Source organism: Balaenoptera physalus, assembly GCF_965194825.1.
Source record: "Balaenoptera physalus genome assembly, chromosome: 17".
Classification (NCBI taxonomy): Eukaryota; Metazoa; Chordata; class Mammalia; order Artiodactyla; family Balaenopteridae; genus Balaenoptera; species Balaenoptera physalus.
This window is the reverse complement of record NC_138895.1, coordinates 67,466,761-67,489,911: the sequence shown is the minus strand read 5'-3', so window position 1 is coordinate 67,489,911 and position 23,151 is coordinate 67,466,761. Positions and strand designations below refer to the sequence as shown.

Below are 23,151 nucleotides of genomic sequence, written 5' to 3'. Positions count from 1 at the left end.
AGGCTCCTGAAGAGTGATGCGTGTGAGTCCTCAGCCTCTAAAGCAGAGGGCAGCCTCAGACGGTTTTCCCACCCAACGGTGGTGCCGCCTGTGCTGTCCTGGCCGTGGGTACCTTTACATGAAAGAATAAACAGCTTTTGGAACACTGGTGGGTTAGAAATTTGAGAAATAAGGATGCTGCAAGCAGAAGTATAAATCTAAGCATTCCCCTTGACCTACCTGCAGTGACTTCTTTTCCTCAAAAAAAAAAAAAAAAAACCACAAAAAACCCCAAATGTTTCCATTTCATTCTGGGACCTATCTGGAATACCAACCACCCGATCTTTGGGGATTGGTCTGGGTTTTTAAACATTCTCAATTAAAAGTGTGAGTCATTCTGGAAGGGTTAGAGAACTTTCAGTGATAATACACACCAGTGGGAATGTGTTCAATAGATTTCTTTCCTTCTGACACCTTGCTGGGTTGGGTTTACCTTTAGGAATTCTCAGATTTGTGAATTTTGTTTTGGTTTTTGGAGAGAGGGCAGAGAGAGGCGGGAAAAGGAGGGAAAGGAGAAGTGTGAAACACTTCCAGAGTTCCATGAGACCTGCTTAGGGTCGGGGAGAACTTGAGAGGTTCAAGGACCAGGAGGGTTCTGGGAGGTTCATCTAAGACATGGGTTATGTTGGCATTTCCGCATTGGCCTGGGAAGGTAACCAATGATTATAATATCATTTCCCAGGAAAAATGCAGCTTGAGCTCCACATAAGTCACTCATAAAGGAACTTTTGAGATACAGTCCATTGCAACTGAGTTCTTAAATGGTGGACCTTCTATATTGGATCCTGGGAAGAAAGAGAATGTCACAGGAAGCATTTGGGTGGCATTGCGGGGAAAAGAAAGATAGGTCAGAAGCAGAGAGCATATAATGTGCTAGAACTGGAAGAACATCTGTCCCTGGGGTCTGGGGCAGGCAGCGACCTGCTGAAAACCCCAGCCAGCAAAGACACCTCTCCAGAGACCCGGCATAAAGATGTCCTGCATTGAAAAAGAAGTTTCCCGCACTCGGGTTATGCTGACGTTTCATTTTGGGTTCTTGGGACAGCCTTCCCTCGTGACTCTCAGGGAACCCAAGGCCTCTGCCTGAGTCTACCTGAGAGTCCCTGCGGAAAGGAGAGACAGGTAAGAACTCAGCAGGAGAAGCCGAGACTTGGTTTGAGGAAGCCAGAGGGAGGAGATTTGAATCTAGACACCCCTGGGGGTTAGGACTGAGGGGTGATTCAACAGAGGGTGTGAAAGGGGAGGGGGTTTGGGAGCGTCCAGGGAGGGGACCAACGCAGGACTTACAAACCACGCCAAGGTGCGGTGTGGGCGCCCGCGGAGAAGGGCGAGTGGAGAAGAGACGCCCGGGGCGTGGTGGAGCGGGAAGCTCTCCCTGCGGCGACGTGCGCTCGGAGGAGGGAGGCGGGGAGGGGAGGGTCGAGCGGGCGCGCGGCGTGTGAACGTCGAGGCTGCGGCGGCTGGAACAGGTGAGCGGCCGCCGGGCGCTGGGTCCCCGCCTTTCCCCGGGAGCGGCTCCCCCTACCGACCCTCCCCGGCGCTTAGCCGTTAGGCGGCTTCCCCTCGGTTTGGGGTTTTGCAACTGGCAGCTGTTTTTTTTTCCCCTTTCCTGTTTCTGTCTCTCCTTCTTCTTTTAGGTTGCTCCACCCGGCCCAGGATCAGGCCAGGGGGAACCGGCCGGACCGCGGTTGCCAACTCGCGCAGGGCGCTTTGGCGAAGTCCCGGAGTGGAGTCCCGCGTCCCGCCTCCTCCCTGCGGGGCGCGCTCTCCTCGCTCCCCCCGCAACCCTTCCCCACTTTTCCCCCCTTTTGCAATCACATGGCATTTTAAGAATGCCGGAAAGATGGCGGTAGCAGCGGCGGCGGCAGCGGCGGCCGGGCCGGCCGGCGGGGGAGGCGGCCGAGCGCAGCGGAGCGGGCTGCTGGAAGTTTTGGTGCGGGATCGCTGGCACAAAGTTCTGGTGAACTTGAGCGAGGACGCCCTGGTTCTGAGCTGCGAGGAGGGCGCTGCGGCGTACAACGGCATCGGGACCGCCACCAATGGCTCGTTCTGCAGGGGCGCCGGCGCGGGGCACCCGGGCGCGGGCGGCGCGCAGCCCCCGGACTCGCCCGCCGGAGTCCGCACCGCCTTCACCGACCTGCCCGAGCAGGTGCCCGAGTCCATCTCGAACCAGAAGCGCGGCGTGAAGGTGTTGAAGCAGGAGCTGGGCGGGCTGGGCATCAGCATCAAGGGGGGCAAGGAGAACAAGATGCCCATCCTCATCAGCAAGATCTTCAAGGGGCTGGCGGCGGACCAAACTCAAGCCCTGTACGTAGGGGACGCCATCCTGTCCGTAAACGGGGCCGACCTGCGGGACGCCACCCACGATGAGGCGGTGCAGGCGCTGAAGCGCGCTGGCAAGGAAGTGCTGCTGGAAGGTGAGGGGTTAACGCCGGGCGGGCCGCTCGGGATGCGCAGCGCACGCCCTCCCTCCCCCCCCCCCCCGCAGCCGCATCCTCACACCCACCTGCGTGCTGTCACCCACCAGGGGGCCGCAGCGCGCAGCTGGCGGAGTTTTGACAACTTTTACCCACCTGGGGGCAACTTGTTCCCGCCCAGGGTCGTCCCAGGCGTTGACCCGTCAGGGGTGTAGGAAAAGGCTAGGCGAGCAGGGTTTCTTGAGCGCCTACTCTGTGCCGAGCACCGGGTCGGAGGCGTAGTGATGTTGTCTCATTTTTTATCCGCGCAAAATCCTTGTGTAGTGTAGGGGCTGGGAGTGAAACTGGCAATGAAGGGTAGCGCCCGCGTTCCGAAGCGAGCTCGCTGAGTAATCGCAACTCTGACAGTTTTCTGCTTTGGCACAATTTTCTTCTCAGGAGCCTGGGCAGCCCAGCTAAAAAAAGGATTGAATCTCCAAGGGGCCAGAGAGGGGTGGCAACGTGTGAATGCTAGAACTCCCACCACCCTTCCCGACTTCCCTCCTTTCAAATTGGAAACTGGACTTCTGGCTCGGGAGCTGTGCCCAGGGCTGGGAAGTGAGGTGCAGCTTTATGCAAAAGTTCACTTCTGCTGCCAGGTGTTTGGCCGGTCCGTCTGGATTCCGGGTTGCTCCGGTGGAGGGCTGGTAAAGTGTTGTTTCTGTCAGCATCTTCCCCCGGTGTTTTCCCCTCCATCCCCCCGGAGTGATGTGGAAACAACTTTGCATTTGTAAACAGTTTCCCCTACGTGCGAGGTGTCTTAGAAACTACTCTCTTGAGATCTTATGTCCCCATTCTCCTAGGTACCGAATGTGAGCAGAATAGGTAGCACCGTTTTGGGCCCTTTTGTGACTGTGGGGCGTTACGTGGGACAGAAGGGCAGTGGTAAGGGGATAACGCATTCTCCTTTCCCACTACAGCTGCATTTTGCACTTGATGTCTGCCACTCTGCCCCTTAGCTTGCTTTGTACATAGCTCTTTCAGCACTAATGTCATGGAAATATCTATTTATCCAGCTTTTCCCCGCTGTAGATTGATTATCTGGGGTCTTTGATTTAGTTATGGGTCATCTCGCTTGAGCTCCGTGACATGCTTGCTTAGTCAACGAATAAATGAACCCATGGCCATTGAAACAATGTTTCAACTGAGACCTTGTAAACCAGGTGGTTGATTTAAGTCCTAAATTAAGAACTTAAGTCAATTTCCTGCTCATCAGTTGTGGTGCTGGTGTGTGAAACCCAGAAAGTTCGAAGTTGGGAAACCAACTGTTCCCTGTAACAGCTGATGCAACACTCTGGTACATGGCCCACCTCCTGGCCTAGAATACACGTTTCCCCCCCCTCCCCTTATTTGTCTAGAGGATTTGTGATGTCTTCATATTTAATTGCTACCCAGGATCCAGAAAGTGGAAGGCTATTTGGTTTGGCTTTATGGTTAACATAAGTAAACAAAAAAAGTTTTCTTGATTCAAGTGTGTGTCAGCTTGTGTGACAAGGGGCAGGTGGAATTTGGAGCAAATGTAGTTTGGACTATAAACGGCTGGACACCTGCTTGGCTTGTAATATTTACTGCAAAATATCAGGGGGCACAAAGGTCACTTCTATTTCAAGCACTGCCCTTCATTATCTCTCTTCTTTTCTTCTCCTCAGTTTCACTTTAATGGCTAGTGATTTATCAAAGAAGTAAAAAAACAAAACAAAACAAAAAAAACTCTCTCACCCCAAAAGAGGAAGAAAATGTGACTCGCTACAGTTTAAAATAAACTTAGACAAAGAAAAAAAAGTCAAGCAGTTGTCTGACTTTATTGGTGCAGCAACTGAAAAGTTAGCTTTGTAAAAATCTCTGAAGGTAACATTCTTACAACGGATTGTTGTGTGTTCTAGGCAGGACCTCTAGGGGCAGACCTATGGGCTTCCTAGACACGATCCACCTGGGCTTTGGGCAGCAGTCTTATTCCAAGCCTGAGTTTTCAGAAACTGACTGCTATTAAGATGAGCAAGAAACCCTCTTCCCCCCAAAGCAGTGTCTCTTCTTCTGAGAGTGTTGGTCCGAAATCAGGTGAGAATGATCATGTATCATCAAATCAAATAGCACACAACCTCTCTTTTGTAGCTTGGCCTAGTACAGGGATTCCCAGCTGAAGGGACTTTTCAGAACCAGGGGAAGGGCTTTTTAAAATCACCTATTGGGACTTCCCTGGCGGTCCAGTGGTTAAGACTTCGCCTTCCAATGCAGGGGGTGCAGGTTTAATCCCTAGTGCGGGAGCTAAGATTCCACATGCCTCACAGCCAAAAAACCAAAACATAAAACAGAAGCAATATTGTAACAAATTCAATAAAGAGTAAAAATGGTCCACATCAAAAAAAAATCTTTTAAAAAATTTAATAAAATAAAATCACCTATCTACTTGTTACTGCACTGAAATGCCATCTTGATTTCAGAATTTCTACATAGGAAAGTCTTTACTGATGTAATCTAGTTGGACCAGACGGCTAAGGGAGATGTATTAAAGATATATTTATATGACAAAGACACTGCTTTCTATTTAGATTGCTTTTTTTGGTTTGTTTGATTTTTGAGGGAGCGGTTGGAGACTAGTTTCATCCCTCAACCGCAGCTAATATGACCCCCATTACGTGACATGCGCCCCCTAGTGGAGACTGACTGCCTCTACTAATGGTACATCCTGTGAAATGAAACCCCGCCCAGCAAATTTCAATGCCAGCATTCTAGTCTTAGATTCTGCCACAGAAGGATGGTAACCTCCCTGAGCCTCAGTGTTTTCTGAAAAATGAGAATAAAGAAATGCTTACTTACTGGGCTGCTGTATGGAGGAGCACTCTGAGAATTTTAAAAGGCCGGGGGGGTGGGGGACGGGGCGGAATGTATCAAATGCCTGCTGTGATTATTTTTACAATTCACATGAAGATGAAATTGCCCCTTCTAAGGGACACACCTTTCCTATTCATTTACTAGAGTTTATATTTTCAAATTTTTATTCTTTTTTTTGTTGTTGTTGTTTTTGTACTATAGAACTGTAACGTTAGGAGACCTTTGCTCTGGGAAAAGAGAATCACAGCAACAGCTAACATCTCTTGAGTACTTAATATGTGCCAGGTTTTACTTACATTTGTTCGTGTACACTTCTGGTAACTCCATGAGGTTAGTGCTACTGTTGGTCATTTTACTGATAGGAAACTAAAGTCTACAGACTTTACAAGTTTAAAATTTACAGGTTATTTGCATAAACTACCAGAGCTAGAAGGCATCCAGGTCTATCAGACTTAAAAGCTCATACTTAAAACCTCGAGGTGAAATTGATACTCTGAGCTTCTCCTTCAACTGCGTGCCTGAATCAGTTGAAGCTTCATCAGTTATTGGGCTCAAGATGTTCTTCCCCACTCCTCGAATGTGCTGACCTGCTTGGGACAGCCTTGAGCAGGAAACAGCAATTGTGTGGACCACTCAAAAGGGAGAGACAGGAAAGAGGATTGAGTCTCAAAGCCCTAATCACCAAGTGTCTGGCTATCAAGAGGGAGCTGCTGCCATATGGCCCAAATTTACAATGTGACCGAGCCTCCATCATTGAACACATGGCGGGCAAAGAGACTAAATTGCAATTCAAACTTAAAGAGTGAATAAACTATGCCAGTTAAGTCAGTGTTAAACCAAGCGTGCATCAAAGTTAAGATCAGAAATCTTCACACTGTGAACTCATTTCCCATTTTAGGGAGTTGGGAACAGGGACCCTGCATTCAGCCATGCAGATATTGAACCTCATAACTCCAGGGGTGCACCCTCTGGAGTTGGGCAGGGCATACCTGCATAAACGTCTTTGGCAGCTTTGGGTACGTAAGGGGGGATGGGGGAAGAGTTTTTTGCCCTTATTAGTAAAATCATAATTTGGCCTATATCAACCTTTTTGTAACTGAAGCGACAATGAAATTAGTTTCTTCAGAACTTTGTTAAGGTCAAGGAGTGCAGAATGTTCCGGAAGTGGAGGTGAGGGGTGGACAGAATTATCCTTGGGTACAAAGGTCACTTATGGAACTGGACTAGAAAAAATAGAAACCGCAAAGGAGAAAGTCAGAGACAGTTGTTGGCATTAACCTTCTCCGCCAAAGTCCCTCCCTCAGTACTGCTCCCAGGAATGCTTGTCTGTTGAGATCATCTAAAATGTCACTTTCATAATCACTTTCTCCAGTGCTGGAAGTAGGGACGATGGAGCAGGGAGATGGCAGGGTGCAAGGGAAGGGCAGTGATTTTGCTGGCATACAATCTCAGGATTGGATGAGAATTTGAAGTTTAAAGAATATTTATTTATTTAGGATGTACAGATTCTTAAAGAATACCCAAGAACCCTGGAATTAGAATCTTGAAACTTGAGTTATCTTTTAACTAATAATTACACTTTTTGCAATATACTTTATTTCTTTGGACCTTAATTTTCTTCATTGGAAAGCTAGAAAGCTGGGGTAAGCCATCTCTAAACCTTATTTCACTTCATATCTTATAAATTCAGACCCAACACACTTTTATTAACAAATCTTTCTAACACCCCTTTTATTATCATGAAATGAATTTCATAAATATAACCTAACTCTAATTTAAATTTAAAATCAAAATAATGCCCTATTATTTTATTATTATTAACATTAAAAAATGGAGAAATGAAGTGAATTATAAAAAATATGTTTCAATAGATAACTGCATGGTACAAGAAGGAGGTAGATGCTAGGATTTGTATGTAAAATTACCATCGATGCATAGCTACAAATGAAGATGGGTAGGGGTATGTAGTATCACTTGGGATCTGGAAAAATCTTGCACTGTGAAGGACTGGCTCAGATGTTGCAAGGTGTCTTGGATCCCTGACGGCTATCACTAAATGCTAGTCGTATGCCAGCACGACCCACCTTGACCTCTGAAATGCCCCCATAAATTTATGAACTGCTTTTGGGGAAGGGCAAGAACCAACCTCTTAAGAACCAGTGTTCTGTAAGAATGCTAATTCTACTTTACCACTTTATAATGCCTAACCTTTTGCAAACTCTTTTTACACGTGTGATAGTAGCTAACACTTATATAATATTTACCTCGTACCAGATGCTGTTCTTAGCACTTTACGTGGACTAATCAGTGGAATCTCACAATAACCTGATGCTATCAGTATGTCTGTTTTACAGATGAGAAAACTGAGGCACAGATCAATTAAGCCACTTGCCAAAGAAACACAGTGAATAAATGCTGAGGCCGAGATTTAAGCACAAGCCTTAAAGCTTTTGATCCTCATGAATAGCTGTATAAAATAAGCGGATTAGGAATGCTTATCCTCAACTTGTTGATTAGGAAAGTGAAGCTCCAAGAGGTGGAATGATTTGTCCTTGTGAGGTCTTTCTTCTACTTTTTTGTTTGAAATATTCGTTTTCTACTGTGTCTGTAACAAATAACTAGAAACCCTGGTAAATTAAAACACAAATTTACTATCTTACAGTCTGTTAAAGTCAGAAGCCTGATGCAGATCTCACTGAGCCAGAATCAACGTATCTGCAGGGCTGCATTCCTTTCTGGAGGCTCTTTTCCAGAAGCTTCTAGAGACCACTCTCATGCCTTGGCTCATGGCTCCCTTCCATTAAGCCTGGGGTAGCAGTTTGAGTCCTTCTCACTTCTTATCACTCCAACCTCTATTATACCTCCTTCTTGCATTTTAAAGGCCCCTTGTGATTACATTGGTCACATCCAGATAATCCAGGATAATCTCCCCATTTAAAGTTAATGTTTAGCAACCCTAATTCCCCTTTGCCATGTAAGGTAACATATTCACAGGATCTGGAGACTAGGCATCTTCTTTTCGGGGGTGGGGGGTGGGGAGGGATAATTTTTCTGCTACCACATCTGGTTTGCTGAAGTCATAATGGTGCAGAGTTCCCAGGTAGGACTTCATGAATACACTGAACCACAGTAAAGAATCACTTCCTGTCTCATTGCAAAGGAGTTCTTCATTCATTCATTTATTTATGCCTCTAATGAGTTATTTATTCAGTGTCTTCTATGCGCCACACGCCACTAGGGTTGCCCTCAAGAAGCAACATTTGCGCGACAGACACAGATCAGCACCATGCAGGCAACTACAGGATGGAGTGAAAAGGGCAACATCCGGGGTTTTATGGGATGCTGTGGTCTCCCCCGGGAAGGGCAGCGGAGCCCCTCCAGGGCTAGGGAAGGCAGATGCCTCAGGGCAGCCTAAAAAAGAGCTCGGCTGTCGGCTCTAGCTCAGTGTGGCTGAGCGGGTAGAATGTGACCTTCAGACCTTGATGAGGGGCAAGAGTGAAAAAGACCAGAGAACTGAGCAGGGGTCAAGGCTGGTAAGCCCTGTTACAGAGTTGGACTTCCTTCTGAGGGTGAAGTGTTTTAGGCAGGGAAATGTCACACTCGGTTTCACGTTTCAAGAAGCGCGCTCTCTAGGGCGATGGTTCTAGCATGAGGTTGGCAAGGCTTTAGTGAAATGACTGGCTCCCTGTTTCCACCCAGCTACCCTGGGACACAGCCACTTGACCCTGAATTATACTTGGGGGCAACTCCATGAGTAAGGCTTAGGTTTGTAAAGGGGCTTCACTCACATTATGATTTTGTCACCAGGTCACCCCTTTGTGGTTGCTTGGACAGGTGTTACAATCTGCCTTTTGCACAGGAGGGTTAGGTGACTGGTCCCGGGTTACCTGTCAGTGGCAGAGCTGGAAATCAGATTATCTAACACCCCGTCAGCTCTTCTGCTGCGCACTACACAAACTCAAGACATCGTGTGGGGACCAGAAAGAAGTCTCAGAGGAATAAGCCTTGGCCTCTGATTTTGGGAGCCTTACAGTAATTAGGGAGGTAGGGTATTCGAGGCTGATTGTGAAGTACTTGAGATTAGTAAGACAAATAGGGTGATTTTGACCCCAGCATATATAGCATAGTACCTGGCAGACATCAGGCTGTTAAAATGTGTTAGAAAAGGACAAAATGGAAGGACAGATGGAAGGAAGGAAGGAAGGGAGGAAGGGAGGGAGGGAGGGAGAAAAAATTGGGGGATTTAGCAATGACCCATTTTTTATGACTCCCATCCTCCGGCACTCCTGCTGTTGGACTATGGTGATAAACATTTGGCATCCGATAATGAAAACTATACCTTTTCCTGTAGAGAAGAGGAATAAAGAAGGCACTTCATAAACCTAGGAAGCACTTACTTAACATAGACCAGTCTTGAAAGACAGTTAACAAAAGAGGAGCCAGGCATGATTTTAAAAGTGATCCGAAAATGTAATTATCCTTTTCGTGTTATGTTTATAACCACTTTGCCTTTGCCCCGCTGTGGCACAGGGACCTACACATCTGAATAAGTAAGAACGCTTTCTACCCAAGGAGATGAAAACTCTCTGCTTAGATATTTTAATTGTTTCTTTTTTAAGCTTATGTATCAGCCTGAGAATTCAGACCATGTTCCTTAAGTGAAGCTGATCGGAATGGTCCTTCAATTCCTTCTTTCTGCCGGGGTAGGGGATGTTCTTCTTGTTCAGTGGTGCATTTTAGCCGTCACCCCATGAAGTATGTATAAAAATAACTCACTGCACACGGCTCCACACTTGTGAAAGACATCTAACCAAAGGTACCAGTGTTCTGTTTGGCGAAGGGAAATTATTCTCTGGCAGCTAGTGGCCTACTAAGAATTCTACTTCAGATGATGCATTTCAAAGCAGTTAATGTTAAAGAAAAGCCAGAATTTTTCCCCCGTATTTATAACAAGTGTTTTACGTACCAAACCTCATTACCCACTTCACTGGCTTTGATCTATAATAAGGCTTGCCTTTAGCTCTGGCCTGCAGAGTGAGACTTAAGAGAAAATATATAATGTGCACCACAAAGTAAATATCCTAACAGACCCGCACAAGTGAGCCCCATTCCCAACGCAGCATAGACAAGATGGAAAAGTTCATGATTAATAACGATTGTCATGGAACTTCAAAGGATGACCCGTACTTAGCTCAGTACTTTTAAAAACTGCTCCTCCCTGTGGACTGAAGCATTGTTCTTAGCATGTTCATAAATGTGGGAGGCTCTGTCTAAAATTTAACGGGCTGCTGAGGATGACTGCAGTTGACATGTCCAGTTTGTTTGCATTGCTGTTCAAACTGCTCTTGTTTCTTCCTTTCGCAATTTTGGTTTTTTTTCAAAGTGGTAAAAGACAATGGTTCCGACCGTGGGCCTTGGATTTATTTTGTCTGGGCTTGAATTTTTGCACGCTACCTCTTTCTCGCTGTGTGATCTTGTGCAAATTACTTAATTACAAACTTCAATTTCTTAATCAGTGGGTTCATTGTAAGGAGTAGAGTGATTATGTACGTAAAGTGGTTAGCTCATTGCCTGGAACGTAGTCTGCACTAAATAATTACTAACTGTGTAATATGTCAGATCTCATGCTTATCTAAGTATTATTTTTGGATAGAGGGTTCAATCATATAAGTTAAATGAAGGGTTCAATCATATGTTCTATAAAGCCTTTTGGGGGGCACAAAGGACAGCTTGGGATTTGCCATGTTAGGGAACCAAATGATGTAAGTGATGGCTTAGGAGAGTTCGTTTGCCTTGCAGGGGTGAATTATGATCCCACAAGGGTGTATTTCACTGATGATTTTTAGTCGCATCAGATGCTTTCCATCAACCAAACCACAGCGTAGGGTGCTGTGGCTTTTAGTGGGCAAATGTGAACTGTGTCTTAAAATGCTGATGTGCAGGAACATGCAGAAGAGTGTTTTGTGAAGAAACAGTCGGCAAGTAGGGATTTAACCTACACAGCAAAATTCAAAACTCTTTAAAAAATTTTCTAGTAATTATAGGAATGTGGAGATCTTATTAACCCAAAGAAACCCAAGTGTTTCTTTTACAAAAAATGTAAAATATTTATATAATTATGACTAAGTCAGAAATATACTTTAGTTTTTTATTCTATTATTTAGTACTGTGTTTCATGGTCTCCAAGAGACCATCCAGTGGAAGATATATCATTGTTTATGTACCCTTAAGAAAGAAAAAACTGTCTAAGATGGGAAGTCTGATAGGTTACCTGCATAAAGTTGGGACACCAAAGGACTATGCCTTCAATGCAGGAATAAATGAAAAATAAACCCATCACACAAAAAGGGACAACAAAGGCACTCATTTCAAATTTGGTACTGGTAGAAGGAAGGAAAAATATATCTCCTATAATTTTGAATTGCAAGTTGGTTCTAATAAATATTTAGGTCTGAATATACAATGTCAGTGTGAGTTTTGAAAAGTACTTAGGCAGATAATCTAATCTAAAGTGTTCTCAGATAGGGAGGGCCCCCTATAAATGATAGGAGAAATTATAAACACTCTCTGCAAGAACTTGGTTTCCATCCACACCTTCAGAGATTTTAAGGCCTATCCTCCAATTCAGAGATGATAAAATATGAAAAGAAATGGGCAGTTTGAATTGATGAGGTATGGTGTAAAATTGTTACACAACTATTTATTAAAATAATTTTTCTTTTAATGTTTGTAAGGTGGGACCTTGTTGGTAGATTGAAGCAAAAATCTATAGAGGGATGAGATGAAATTCCTGTTCTAAAATAGAACAGCCCAGAGGGGAGACAGGTGTAGAGTAATAAACTACATTTATGTAAATTACAATAGGTTCTATAATAATAATAATAATAATAAATTATAAAGGAGTAAATGTTGTAACAGAACTTATGGAATATCTGAAAGTACTAGGGATATATGAAGTGGAAAGGAATGCTTCACAGAAAAGGTGACTTGAAAGTAGGATTACATAAGCAAAGTGAAATTTAAAATATAGGTAATTACATGGCTATCTGGGGCCTTGCATTTCAAATACTTTCATCTGAAATGTCCTTCATCTGCAATGAAAATCAAGGCTAATGATTTTTCTTTTTTGCTTGCGATATCCATATACTGTCCTCTGTTCTCTACTTCATTTTTAGAATTTGTCTAAATCAAAATACTACATGCTTATAGCATTCCTTAGCCTACCCTCCCCCATATCTTCTCTCCTGTTCCCCAGAATATTAGAATATATAGCAGTATAGGCATATTATTTAGAATATTCTAATAGCAGTATGGGCATATGATTTAGAATATTGGAATACTTTTTTTTACATACTAGAATATATATTCTAATATTCTGAATAATATGCCTATTACTGCTATTTCTTGATATATCAGATTTAGCCATTATTGACTAAATCAGTCTCTGTTTATAAAATTATGATGATGTCAGTATTGCTCCATTTTCCAGTCAAGTAATATTCTATGATCAGGTCTTTTGCAGTTACTAACAGCTTTTCTTTTTTTTCCATTTGCTTAGTTTTCTTATGCCTAGCTCAATTTTTTTTCCCCAAATGCAGCACTAATGTATCAAATTTCTAGCAATAATTTTTTTTCAGATTTTCACACATATCAAATAATCCACCCATTCTGTTTATTTTTCTCCTGGAGCCCTGCCACTCTGGACTGGTTCTGTCTTGGCCTGGTGTGTGGCCGTCTTCCTTGGGTTGTCCTTGGCTTTTTTCCTGTGTCTGTTTTCCTGGATCTACTGTCACCTTCATTTTTTGTTTACTCCCTGGTTTTGCTGGAGCACATTCTTTAGTGGCTTTCTGAGAAAGAATGTTTGGGAGGTAAATATGTGATAATATCTTTAATCTATTTTCTCACTGGGTTGGTCCTTTGATTGTGGTAGTCTGAGGTAGCAGTCATTTTCCCTCAGCAGTTTTCAGGGTTGCTAGTGAGAAGTCTTATGCCATTCTCGTTCTCTTTCCTTTATGTGTGAACTATTTCTTTTTACTGGAAACTTCTAATACTTCTTTTTATCTCTGATATTCTCAGTTGTATAGAGTGACTTGCCTTGGTGTGAGGCTTTTGGGTAATCAATTTTCCAAGCACTTAATGGACAGCAGTAGGCTGAAGCCATAGTTCCCAAACTGTGTTCCAAGATACCCTAGGGTGCCCCAGTGAACTCACAAGGGTACCATGGAATATTTTAAAGTTTCAAGGAAAACAGCAACATCTGTTGGATACCAGGCAAACTATTAAAGGGAGTTTCAACATTAGATTGCTGCATTCCTTCAATAATGTGAATATCCTTGTGAAGCTGGGTTTTCTGCAATTACTGTGAAAAGAAATTAAATTAAATTAAAAATAACAAGTACCACATGAAATGAAGGTGGCAGTATCCAATATGATTCCAAAGTTTGAGAAGTTGTATAGTGCTCAACAAATGCTAAGTTTTTAGGACATAAAGATGTACTACGTTGTTTGGACTTAACTACTTAATAAATTGAATTGGTAGGTGTTTCTTTGGGCCTATGAATGTCATGAAAAAAATAACTAAGACATTTAGGATGCCATTTACTGAGTAGATTGGGACCTGTGGTCCAAAGGCTCTTACACTTCAGTTCTGGAACATTTTTCTTGTATTATTTATTTGACAGTTCTCCTGCTTTGCTGTTTTTGCTCTCTGTGTGTGGAAATCTTATAGCTGGATGTTGGACCCTCTGTATGGACATGCTAAGAAACTAATTTTTGTTGTTATTTTTTTTTCTCCAGTTGTCCTTCTCTTTCATGGTTTTTCATTTTCATGAACAATTACTAGATTTGTATCTACAACTCTTGTATTGAATCTTTAAAAAATTTTATCTGTTCTATCTCTAAGTTCCAGAACATTCTCTTGGTCTCATTGTTCATTCTTTTTTATAGCATTCTCTTGTTTTGTGGATACAGTATCTTTGCTGCTCTCTAAGAACCCATGAATAATAGTTTCCTGAAGACTTTTTTTTGCACTAATATTGGCTCAGATGTCTCGATGTACCTTTCTGTCCGCTTAATTTTTCAGTGTGTTTAGGCATATTTGATAGTGTCACGTATTCTGAGATTTGTTCCATTTTTGTGTTCCCCGAGAGGCAGAACCTGAGATGAGTATCTCAGTGTAAGAAGTTTATTTGGGATAGAATCACAGAAAACACTGGTAGTAGAGTGGGAATGTAAGACGGTGATGGGAATGAACCCATAAAGACCCCACCTTGAGCCACTTAGCCACTCTGGAATGCATCAGATCCTAACAGAGGGGTGAGGAAGGGGGTGAAACTTATTCACCAACTCGCCATCATCATTTCGTTAAGGTTGACTGCTGAGGGTATTACCTCTCTGATACTCTTGCTGGCATCTCTGCAAGGGTCACAAGTACCCTCCTGCCAAAAAGATGCCCTCCAGGCAGAGAACTGCAGGTATTCACTCTAAGCAGCCTTCTCTGCATGTAACATTGACTGCAGAGGAGACATGATGTACTAACTTGGGCTTCATCAGAACCTCATTTCCTGATTTAAAAGTGTTCAGAGGAAATCGTCATGGAAGATGTACTGTGCTCAGACCCATTTCTGTCCCAAAATCTTTTGTAAAGGCTGGCTCAGACACAATCAAGATTGAGTATAGGGAGCTTCCCTGGTGGCGCAGTGGTTGAGAATCTGCCTGCCAATGCAGGGGGCGCGGGTTCGAGCCCTGGTCTGGGAGGATCCCACATGCCGCGGAGCGACTAAGCCCGTGAGCCGCAACTACTGAGCCTGCGCGTCTGGAGCCTGTGCTCCGCAACGGGAGAGGCCCGTGCACCGCGATGAAGAGTGGCCCCCGCTTGCCGCAACTGGAGAAAGCCCTCGCACAGAAGCGAAGACCCAACACAGCCAAAAATAAATAAATAAATAAATAAATTTATTTATTTAAAAAAAAAAGATTGAGTATATTATCCTCGGGAAGCCTTGTAAGGCAAAATTTTGCCCACCTTTACCTGATTTTTAATTTCTTTGAGTGTGTGGTTAGCAGAGAGGCTGGCAGTTGCACTTAGTTGATTGCACAGTCCCTGCAAGAAGGTTATGCACAAGTTAGATGAATTGAACCGAAGGGGAACATTGTGTTTCTCAACCTCAGTGCTGTTGACATTTTGCACTAGATAATTCTTTGTTGGGGAGCAGGGTCTGTCTGCTGTGATGTAGGATGTTTCGCAGCATCCCTGGCCTCTACCCACTAGATGCAAGTAGCATCCTCTGCCCCTACTTATAATAACAAAAAATGTCTCCAGGCATTGCCAAATATCCCACGGAGGGCAGATAGCCCCCGGTTGAGAGGCACTGGTGTACAGCCTATAGTACCCGTTCTCAGACTTGGCTGTGCATTAGAGACACCTAGGAAGCTTTAAAAAACCTCATGACTGGATCCCTCCCTAAGGGATCCTAATTTTAATTAGTCAGGGATTTATTCTGGGTATTAGTCTGTTTACAGGCTCCCCAGGTGATTCTAATGTACCTTCAGGGCTGAGAACCACTGGCCAAAACTATCTGCTCATTAACTGCAAAGTAGTAAAACAGAGTCTGAGACAATCAGGAGTGGTGGGGCCCATGGTACACTGGGTTAATCCAATGTTATCTTTTTTTTCTTGTTTTTTTTTTTTGTCTTAAAGAGCTCCTGACTTACTTACTTACTTACTTACTTACTTATTTATTTATTTATGGCTGTGTTGGGTCTTCGTTTCTGTGCGAGGGCTCTCTCTAGCTGCGGCAAGCGGGGGCCACTCTTCATCGCGGTGCACGGGCCTCTCACTATCGCGGCCTCTCTTGTTGCGGAGCACAGGCTCCAGACGCGCAGGCTCAGCAGTTGTGGCTCACGGGCCTAGTTGCTCCGCGGCATGTGGGATCCCCTCCCAGACCAGGGCTCGAACCCGTGTCCCCTGCATTAGCAGGCAGACTCTCAACCACTGCGCCACCAGGGAAGCCCCCAATGTCATCTTAAGTTGGGCAACTTAGGCTCTTATTGCCATGTGGAAGAGATCTCTTTTCTGTTTTGTCTCTGGAACTTGCGATTTTCCTTTATTGACGCTTTGGAGGGCACAAAATACATTAACAGCAAGCCCCTCTTTTGATAATACTATTCCTGTTACAGGGACAAAGGAACTATTGAGTCTCAGAGGGACAGTCGAAAGTGTAGACGAGGCATGAGCAGAGTGGACAAACTAGCTTTCTGACCTTGAACAATAGCCTCAGCTGTCTAGAACTCAGTTTTCTCATGGCTAACGTGGGGATAACAATAGTACTTTCTTTATGGGGCTGATATGAGAATGGAAAGAGTGAATACAGAACTTAGTACAGTATCTAGTACTGTGCATTGTATCAAAGTATCAAAGTGTGTTGGTTACTATTATAGTTGTCTTCCTGCATAGATTATATGATCATAAGAGAAGGGATCAGACCTTATCTACTTTAAGAACTTCAGTGAACTGACTCGTTGGTAGTTGTCTGTTAGTCATTAGCCATGGCCCTAAAACAGCAGCATTTGGGCAAAACTAAGAAACAAGCAGCTTTGTTTGGTAAGATTTACAGATGGTTAAATAATGTACGTGGTGTTGGATCAACAATTATTTAACAAGGTCTCCATGTCGTAGGTCTTTATCAATACCTGGTTGAAAGAGGGGCCTAAATTAACAAAACCAGATGCTCTGTCCCAATCCTTCTAACACCTGGAAAATAGAATTTTGAAATGGATTTGCTGGTTTTCATATATTTTGAACACTTTACAATTTTTACGTGGGTACATTTTATTTTAAATTATACCTCATGTCCCAGAATCATTATTTCTCATTCTGCCAGAAAATGTACTCTCCACAAATTTATCTTTGCCTCAATAATTATGAAATGTCAGGAGACTGTATTTCCAGTATGGTATGTTTATCAATCTGTATTTATCAGGGAAAAAAATGAATATAACTTTATAACTGTTCCAAGTACTGAATTAAGTTGTCTATCCTTTGAAAACGTCCATAAGGCCTGGAAGGATGATCTGGAAGAAGAAACTTTTTAAAGAATGACTCTCAGCCACTGATTTGTAAAATTCCATTCTCAGCTGCTTAATTTTTTTATATATGTTCATATTTATATATGTGTGGGCATGTAATGTAAAATATGCACATAAAATATATTTTGGGAAAATGGAAAGTTTCCCTGATATAGTTGTAGAGAAAGAACATACCTAGAAAACACACATGAGATTATATGACAGCTTTGGTAAATGAGTGTTGTGGATAGTAAGTGCTACACACATAATGAGGGAGGAATCCTGAAAGCTGGGGACAGTAAGGAATGCTTTTACAGCACCAAAGCCTGAAGTGGACACAGAATGGTTCATTCTTGTCTGCCGCTGCATCCTTCCACGCGGTGTAAAAGCAGGGTGCTTGCTTGCAGAGCAGCCTTCATCTGTCTCCTCATCATCCCCCTCCCCCCAGGCTGGAATAGTTAGACTTTTGGGGGGCCGGTCCCAGGTCTTGGGGGCCTCCCACCTCCCAAGTTCTCTCTGTCAGGTTTCATATCCAGACTGGTCTCCTTCATCTTTGGCTTTCCTCTCCAGTCTTTCTAACACATTTACAGATTCCACCCCTTGTTATAAGTTAAATATGTCCCCTCTAAATTCTTGTGTTGAGGTTCTAGCCCTCAATACTTCAGAATGTGACGTATGGAAATAGGCTCCTTGCAGATGCAGTTAGTTAAGATGAGGTCATACTGGAGCAAGGTGGGCCCTGACTTGTATCCTCATGCAAAGGGGAAATTTGGACATGGACACACACACACACACACACACACAATACCATGTGAACATGAAGGCACAGATTGGGGTGATGTTTCTACAAGCCAAGAAACTCCAAAGATTGTTAGCATGGAACTGATTCTCCCTCATGGCCCTCAGAAGGAACCAACCTGGCCAACACCTTGATTTCAGACTTCTGGCCTCCAGAACTGTGAGAGAATAAGTTTCTGTTGTTTAAGCCACCCGTCTGTGGTGCTGTGTTATGGCAGCCCTAGCAAACAAATGCACCCCCTATAGGAGGTTTTAGAATAAATTTCATTAAAATTTGGCAAGGAGTTTAAGGAGTGGGTGCATAGTCATTGAGTTCTAGCACAGTTTTTTCTCTTTGTCAAATGTCTGATGACACCATCTGTCTTTTCTAAGTGTTCAGATAAATTCCTCATCACCTCTAGGTGTGTAAGTCAGCACCAATAGGGCTGAGCAATGGTAAAGGCTGTTGCAGGTTGATCTGTGCTCCTGAAATAGGTGGGGACTAGCTCTCTGTTATGATGCATACAGCACTGCAAAATTTTGCTCTCATGCATCTTAGCCTTGCTGTGAGTACTGTTACTTGGAAGCAGTTTCTCCACTTTCTGGCTGAATCAAAACCTGATATCCATGCTACTGGAATAAATCATTAATGTCATTCCCAAAATGTTCACATATACGGTTGCTGGATGCAATACAGTTATTTGATTTAAAAAATTTCAGTATGTCCCAAATACTGCGTGGGACATAGTTAGGCTAAAAAATTGTGCTGCTTACCTGAAAGTCAAGTTTAACTGGGCATCCTGCATTTTTATTTGCTAAAGCTGGGAACCCAATTTACATTGCTTTCAACATTGTAGCCTTAAAGCCAGCCAGTGACAAAACCATGAGTCACTGGAGTAAGCCAAACAGAGGGTGGATCATTTAGAAATGGTTTTGTAAAGATACAAGTAAACCAAGAATCTGCTCAGAAGGTGTGGCTGTGTCCTTTCTCAGGCCTTTTCCAGAAGAAGACAAGAGCAGGAGATGGAGGATGTGATTCTTTCTCTGAAGCCTTTGCTCCTTATCCCCAATTTCAGAGGGACCAGAGTTTGGAGCACTGACTAAGAAATGGGGGTAAAGGGCAAGGCAAAAGATAACTGTAAATCTAGAATCAGCACTGACTGAATTACTAATAAAACCTAATATTACCACTGTGACCTGAAGTAGTTCTCATCTGAAAATTGAAGAATTGGCGTCTTGATGCTGTAGTTGTAAAACTAATTAACAAGATTGTTATTAATAACAACCCCCCCTTTATATCTTTACCCTGATTTCTTTCTAGCATGTCATAGTACTTATATTCCTTAGTACAGCCGACCTTCAGTATGCCTGAGGGATTGGTTCCAGGACCCCTGTGAATACTAAAATCCACTGATGCTCAAGTCCCTTATATAAAACGGGGTAGTCTAGTCAGCCTTTGGTATCTGCAGGTTCCACATCCGTGGATGCAGGGGCCAAATGTATGTATGTATGTGTGTGTGTATATATTTATATATAGTGCATATACCATATATTGTTTATTGGTTTCTTGTCAGATTCCTTCTGTTGGAGGCTCTATTCCCAGTGCCTAGAGGATTACTTGGAATTCAATAGACACTCAGTAAATACTAGTTAAACGAATGAATGAATGAGTAAATGGCTTTCTTTAAGTAACCCAAGGCTTTACAGAAGACCCTTTAGTTAGTCAATTTAAAAGAAAGGCCTGACCCTCTGAGCTTTCTATGTGAAGGTCTGAAAATTTTCTGCTCTTGTAAATTAATTTGGGCTAGTGGGGGCTGAGAGCATGGTGGGCGAAATTTAGAGACGGAAAGATCCTTTTTTCAAAACTTTCTAGCATTCCGTTCCAAGCTTTTGAGTTGTGTCAGGCTGCAAGACGTTGTATGGTCTAAAGGACTTCTCGAAGTCTCTGCAGCTTCTTGCTAACTAGTAGTTAAGTTAACCTTCTTAATACTGAATTCACCAGCCATTTCCTGATTGCACCAGTTGGTTTCATGAAGGGGAACAGAGGCATATGGGAAGAAAAGTTTCATTGCCTGGATCTTACCCTATTATTGCCATAACTAAACCAGTTGAAGGATTTTTTCTTTTCCACGGCATTAAAAAAACATGATCATGCTTGACCTATATTAAAAATAAGTTGAAGCATATATTTATCATTGAGAAAGACACTGTGAGCTAGTCACACTTATGAAAGTTCTTTCATGTGCTTCAAATAGCAAATATATAAAGATGAAAAAAAACCTAATAATTTTTTCGTTCCTTGGCAGCAGCATTAACATTCAGATTAAATCTTTGATTGTTAATGTGTTCTAGAATCTTGTAAATAGGATTCTTTTAAAATCACCTTTAAAAAGTCTGTATTTGACTAGTTAAAACAAAGTAGGGTTTGAAGTTAAACAGGCTGAGTTGCAGTTTTGCAGCTCCCTGGACCCTCACTGCCTAAATCTTCATAATTCCAGTTACCAGAAGCCAAGGACTCTGGAAGAAAAAAAAAATTTTTTTTTGAACCACAGTTGGTCCCTTGAGTGGAACACTTGATAGATTGTATGCTGAGAGATTACCTTTGGGAACAGCATTTTTTCATGGGCACCCGGTATCCTCTCTCTTAGATCTTGCCTTATCTTTTCAGCAGCACGATTAGAAGTGGCGACTGCAGTCGCAGTGGAAAAATCCAGCAGGAGGTTATCATATTTAATGTTTCAGAAAACTTCCTTTTGAAGGCGATAACAGTATTTCTTAATCACCGTGCTGTTGGGCAAGCACAGGTGTGTTGCATACCGTTAAATCACTCTCTCCTTAGGACATAATGTTGTTCTTTGAAAGTATTTGGCTCTCCTCCTACCTCTTTTTCCTCCCACCCCCTCTTTATGCCAAAGAAGGCACATTTCCCAGACTTAACTGTCCACACCCATCAAGGTGTTCTTTCAGAAATCCCGGATGATTTTTTTTTTTAACTCATTCCATTCCAGTAGCATTTCCAAGCTCGTGATGCATGTTTCGTATTTGGTTTCAGTCCTCACATTTTGACTGAGCATCTCCTGTGTAATGAGCGTTATAGCAGCTTCCAGAGGTAGAAGCAAGTCCTCAGGGGGCTTACAATCAATCCACTGGGGGAAAAGACCTACAGAGTAGCCATGTTTTTCTCTTTTCTTCCATTAGAGTTTGTCTTGCACTGAGTCAGGGAGAACCATGGTGTAAACAGATGGCTCAAGCCTAGTAATAAAAAGGGTGGGTTGGAATAGCATTTCAGTCAGTTTTGGTCACATTCAGAGTATGAGTCTTGAAAGGCAAGTGAGGGAGAAGCAGAGAACTTCTTGATGTGAGTCAGTTAAGAAACATTTTGTAAAACCATCTACCTTTTAACTGCAGGATACAACCCCCAATCTTTGGTCAGCCGTTGGAACCTGCTACAGTTTTAGCCTCAACCTACTTTCTTCTTCCTTCATGAACACTAGGCTTTAGCTAAACTCTTCTTCTTACCTCCTAAAAGCACTGTACAGTATAAGATCTGCCACAATACTTGGCTAGCAGCAGGTAATTAGTCAATATTTGGAGAATGAGGAAAAAATCAATATGAATGTAGGTATTTCCTCTTCCATTTCAATTCCAAATTTCTGAGAGAGAGAGGAAATCTGACTGGTATGGCTTGGGTCAGGCGTCTCCCCTTTGTCCAGATAGCTGTGTCCAGGTAATCGGGCCACAGGGCCAGGTGGTCAGTCAGCAGGGGTTTAGAGCATCTGCTCTGGGAAGGGTGTCATGAGTATGACCTGCTGTACTTCTGAGCTTAAGGAGCAGAATTTATTGAGAGATTGTAGAGGATCAAGTATCTGGAAGGGGCAGTAGGGAACAAGGAGTCTGTTGATTTTCCTTCTTTGCCCTTGTAGTTGGACAGAGGTTGAAGGAATGGCCAGCATTGGAAAGAGTTACAAAGGAAGTGGTATTTTCAAGGGAAAGCCAGGCTTCCGTCAGGGCAAGTAGGAGGAGGGAGTGTTTAAGAAAAGATTAACAATAAGGAGGAAGAACCTTTTTTCACAAGTAAACATAATTCATTTTAGTTTATGCTTAATTATGGGTATTGACTTTTTTTTCTCATTATCTCATTATGATTAGATATGCATTTACTGAATACATAAGACCAAGTCTGCATGGGTAACTTTGCTTTTATTTTAAATGATGCATTCCAGTTCCAAACAGTAGTGTTACAAATTGCAGGAAAGCAACCCACTTTTAGGTTGGGATTTACCCCTGATTGTTGAATGACTCAGTGAAAAGTGAGTGAGTGAACGAGTGAGTTAGTATAAAACATATAAACTGAGAGTGAGAAGTGGGTGTGTTTGGAAAACTATCAGCTTTATATAATTTACTCTTGTGAGAAATATTTGCTACTCTGTTAGTTTGCTGCCAGAGCTTGTTTTCAAAATTAACCCAGATTAGTTGTCTCAAGTTAGATAGACAGATTTGCAAAAGCTTTTTAGGCAAGCAAATTTACATTTGCATATTATAGGAGAACTATTGATTAGATAAACCAAATAAGAGGAAAATTCTCCCCTTGTAAACTTCCTGTGAAGTGTCCTTGCTGTAAAGACCTGTCCAAGAAGAGTTGAGTAGAAATCAAAGGGAAACTTGTCATCCTTGCTTTTCTTTCTGGGTGGAAAGCAAAAGGTAAACATCATGGTCGAATGGAAAAGTAAATTGGATTTTAAATTTTTATGTGTGTTTCCCCAGTTTGAGGTGTTCAGGCTTCATTCAGCTGTACAGTTAAAATTGACAAGACCCCTTAAAATGTGACATAGTCACTTGAGGGTTGAACCTTTCAGTATAGCTATCGGGTGGATGCTTTTGGATAATGACTTTGTTGTATAACATTTGTTATGTTTATATATATATAAATGTAAGCATATTTATTTATAATTTAAATTATTATTACTTCCTTTGATCCTAAATT

The 23,151-nt window shown here is 42.8% G+C and overlaps 1 protein-coding gene across 1 annotated transcript in view; it reads left to right on the top strand.

Annotated features, from left to right (window-relative positions):
- Nucleotides 1-1,698: 1,698 nt before the first annotated feature.
- SNTB1 (syntrophin beta 1) overlaps nt 1,699-23,151 on the top strand; it is a 243,543-nt gene continuing 222,090 nt past the window's right edge. Inside the window, exon 1 of the mRNA XM_082433206.1 lies at nt 1,699-2,456. Within this exon, the coding sequence (XP_082289332.1) occupies nt 1,883-2,456 (574 nt within the window). The 5' untranslated portion in view covers nt 1,699-1,882. The remainder of the gene's footprint in view (nt 2,457-23,151) is intronic.